Source organism: Lactuca serriola, chromosome 2, assembly GCF_051521515.1.
Source record: "Lactuca serriola cultivar US96UC23 chromosome 2, Lser_US96UC23_V15, whole genome shotgun sequence".
Classification (NCBI taxonomy): Eukaryota; Viridiplantae; Streptophyta; class Magnoliopsida; order Asterales; family Asteraceae; genus Lactuca; species Lactuca serriola.
The window spans coordinates 105783375-105787124 of record NC_136409.1 but is presented as its reverse complement, the minus strand read 5'-3'; the positions used below and the strand labels follow the sequence as shown (position 1 = coordinate 105787124).

Genomic DNA, 3750 nt, shown 5'->3' with positions numbered 1-3750 from the left:
TACTTTAGATGATAATTCAGCCACGACGCCTAGTAGACGCTTCACTAATGCCTTTGTGCTACTCTTCTTCTTCTTTACCACCCTCGTTTCTATTTTCAGGCTGTTGCGAGGAAGAAGCATTTGTGGCAGATTCAGTCGAACATGTATCCGACTTGTACATACTTCTACGAGGAGGCGACTGAATAGAAGGTGGACTATTTTGGACCGGACTATGTTGCGGTGGAGGAGATTATTCATGGTTAAGAGTCCAATTCACGTATCGAACATAAAAGGGCAACATCAGCTCCGTCTCGTTTGCGACCACTTGAATAGGTTGGTTGTTAGGCTGCAAAAATTTAAAATTAAAATCAAATTGTTACTTTAAAATGAAAATACGTGGAATTTGTAAGTATAAATAATCCTTAATATAAAAAGCATACCACAGACACGTTGATTATTCTACAACAGTTCTCCCAAGATAACGCTGTGTTACTTCTCCAACACCTCATCCTTGGCAATTCTGTCGGGATGCGTACATAAAATTTGGTTGCCTCGGGGAACGTCTCCAAAATCCAGATCTATAGAAAGAAGTTGAATGTTATTATTGTATAAAAACAAAACAATGATAAGTAATTAAATTTATTAGAAAATAACCTTAAATGACAGCATAAAACCAGGAACGGTATACTTGTGTATTTTCTTGGATTCGGGATTGGCCTCCTTGAATTGTCTAAATTCTACTATTTTTTTAAACATTCCACGCATCATCCGCGAAGTATACCTCCAAAGATACGTACCCCATGCAAATCTGCAATATGAATATTATACTTATTATTATTATTATTATTATTATTATTATTATTATTATTATTATTATTATTATTATTATTATTCTATTAATACACAATATTTAAATCTAATACCTGTTCCAATCATCTCTATTATCAGCAAGATTGTATATTGCAGCGGGAATGCACGTTTTTACGTCCCGTCCGTGGAGTCCCTTCAACACAAACACTAGCTGGATAAGCATCACAACATCTTCATCTTCAACTTCCAAATATTTAGGAGACATAATGAAGTCTTCCAAATCTTTCAACCGCATACGTGCATCAGAAATGTCTGGGAACAAACGAGCATGAAGACTTGAATTTGACCGGCCTTTTTCGTCGTAGAGTAATTCCACATAACAACCAACTTTTAGACCACAAATGAGAATATATTCCGTTTCACCAAATTGCAAATGCCTCCCTTCTATATCAAATAAAAACCTCCCCATTTCAAATACTTCTTGAGTCCTTACTTCGTGCAACATCATCAGATGCACAAGTAACGGATCACCATGTGGGATATGCATCCCTAAAAATCTTCCAAATGGCGAAGCTTCGAATAATTGTCGTTGTGATTGTGTTAGCCACGGAAAATACTTATTAATGATGGTACCCACCACACCTTTTAAAGTTAAATCAGCTTTTCAGATTGAGGTCTAAGTGCTGCAAAACATAATATTTAAATTTAATTTCATATAATAGAAAGATAAAAAAAAAATTTACAAAATCAGTTTTAAGGTCATTCCGCGGAGGCTATAGGTCATTCCGCGGAGAAGCCTCTGCGGATAGACCACCACCCTCCGCGGAGCCTCTTTTCTATATTTCGTGGAGCATTACTTCACTCCGCAGAGGGTCCTCCGCGGACTGCTATAACCCTCCACAGAATAGATCTTCCCCACCGCGGAATGGATCTTCCCACCGGAACCCTAAACCCCCTATTTTTTCAGTTCGTATCCCATTTTTTCCTTTTTTTTCCTATTTATTCAGTTTAATCTCCCTAATCTAATCGGTTTTCAACAATTTCGTAACATATAATACATTAATCGAAATAAGGGAAAGTGACAATTACCCGGGAGCCTAAACCATCGCTCAAAATATTAGGGAGATTCTCCTCCATTACTACTGCCGGAAGTCGATCTTGGTCGCCGGTTTCGTCGTCGGAAAATGTCGGTCGCCGGAGTGCTGTCGGAGAAGCCGATGGAGATTCGATGCGGGGACTCATCTTCGTAAACGAGGAATGGGGGACCAGTGGGGGGACCAAAGAGGAGGGTCCGGTTTTGTGAAAAAGGTGATGGTGAAATACCAAAATTACCCCTCTCCGCGGAGGTAAATTACAAAAATACCCCTCTCCGCGGAGGTCCGCAGAGGGCCCTCCGCGGAATTATTGTCTATAGCTGGAAACGGAATTTTTGGTGACTAAATTTTTAAATTTCCTCCCCTTTTTTTTTCTATAGCCGGTATTTTCTCTTTAAATAATAAAGGTGTAGACCCATATTTTGTTCACTTAGTCGATGTGGTATTAAAATGCTTTTCATTCTTCCTTCAATATTTATTGCTTCTACTGTTATACTGTTATACAACTTTGCTTTCTGTTTTCAATTTTTGAGTCAATCATCTTTAGACGAAATTAAAATGCAATGTCACATTTTAACTTAAACTCTATTTTATGTGGGGAAAATCTTATATATATATATATATATATATATATATATATATATATATATATATATATATACTAGTAAACTTATTCGGGCCGTGATAATCACGGCCCTAAAGAAGCGATCAGTAAGCTAGTTTTAAGTGATTTCATGAAAGAAGCAACCATGTCCCTCAATTTGTTTCATTCCTTTTATCTTTATTACCTTCATACCAGAAGCTCATGGCTGGAACCCGTTTCCTTCAAATTTGACATATAGTAGCTTCCTTGACTATAGATTTGAAATACATATTGGTTTACCATTAAAAATAGTCAAAGAAATCTGCCTCAGGTAACAAAATGAAAGTAGGATGCTATAATATCAAAAGAAATGAATGTATACCTATATTTCTTGCATTTATCCAGAGAAAGAACAACTAATTGTTGTTTCCCGACTTTCCTCTTATGTAATTATATGTTATTTCAATCTGTTCATGAATTTGTACCACCATTTGAATGAAATCATTTTTACTCTTTCTAGTATCAACTTTTGAATCTGTAGATTCTCTATGTCAACAAGTTCGTGTTTATTGTGTATTTCTAATTTTTTTTGCCTGTAATTTATTAGTTTTCTACTTTTCTTTCAATTCCCTTAATTTTGTGTTATGATATGTATTTCTCATCGATTCTTTTCATATGCATGTTGTTGCTTTCTTAGTTTTTCCTATTTATGGTCTATTTATCCATGTCAAAGTCTCATAGATTCCAAGGCGTTTTTATGGGTCTGCACATGCTTTCACTTGCAAAAATAAGTTGCCAGAGCAGTGGGGCACCCATTGTGGCTTCCCTGGTTTACAAGGATATGGGGATGGGGCTTGCCAGGCGATCATGTTAGGATACCGAATCTCTACATGCAAAAAACATTAGTTATTACTTGAAACCTGTCTGCAAAAAGTTGATATATGTCAAAATATTACTTAAAACCTCTTTCCGATGGATATCCACTTTATTTTCATAATTTTATTTCAGGAGATTCTACTAAGAAATGGTGATCGATTCGTTGAGCCTCAGTAGATTATTTACTTGCTGCCATCGGTGTATTCAAATTTGATGATATTTTAGGGTATAGCAACACAATAACTACACAGTTCTCTTACAAAACTTGCTCATGTTTCTAATTTCTTTTCATGCAGATCAATGGATGGAAGAAAACCTTATTATTGGAATAGGTATCTGTTTCAATCTTTTTATTGGAGTTGTACCATTCAAGGATCCCAGAGAAAACAATTAAACTAAAAAAAGCAA

General features: G+C 36.0%; 1 protein-coding gene across 1 annotated transcript; it reads right to left on the bottom strand.

The window, feature by feature from the left end:
* Positions 1–229: 229 nt before the first annotated feature.
* On the bottom strand, positions 230–1258 carry LOC145089444 (uncharacterized). The gene is made up of 4 exons (XM_079027881.1): positions 903–1258; positions 634–787; positions 420–557; positions 230–325 (listed from the first exon to the last, which is right to left on the bottom strand). Exons 1-4 carry the CDS (start codon positions 1256–1258, stop codon positions 230–232), a joined length of 744 nt encoding a protein of 247 aa, XP_078884007.1.
* Positions 1259–3750: the final 2492 nt, after the last annotated feature.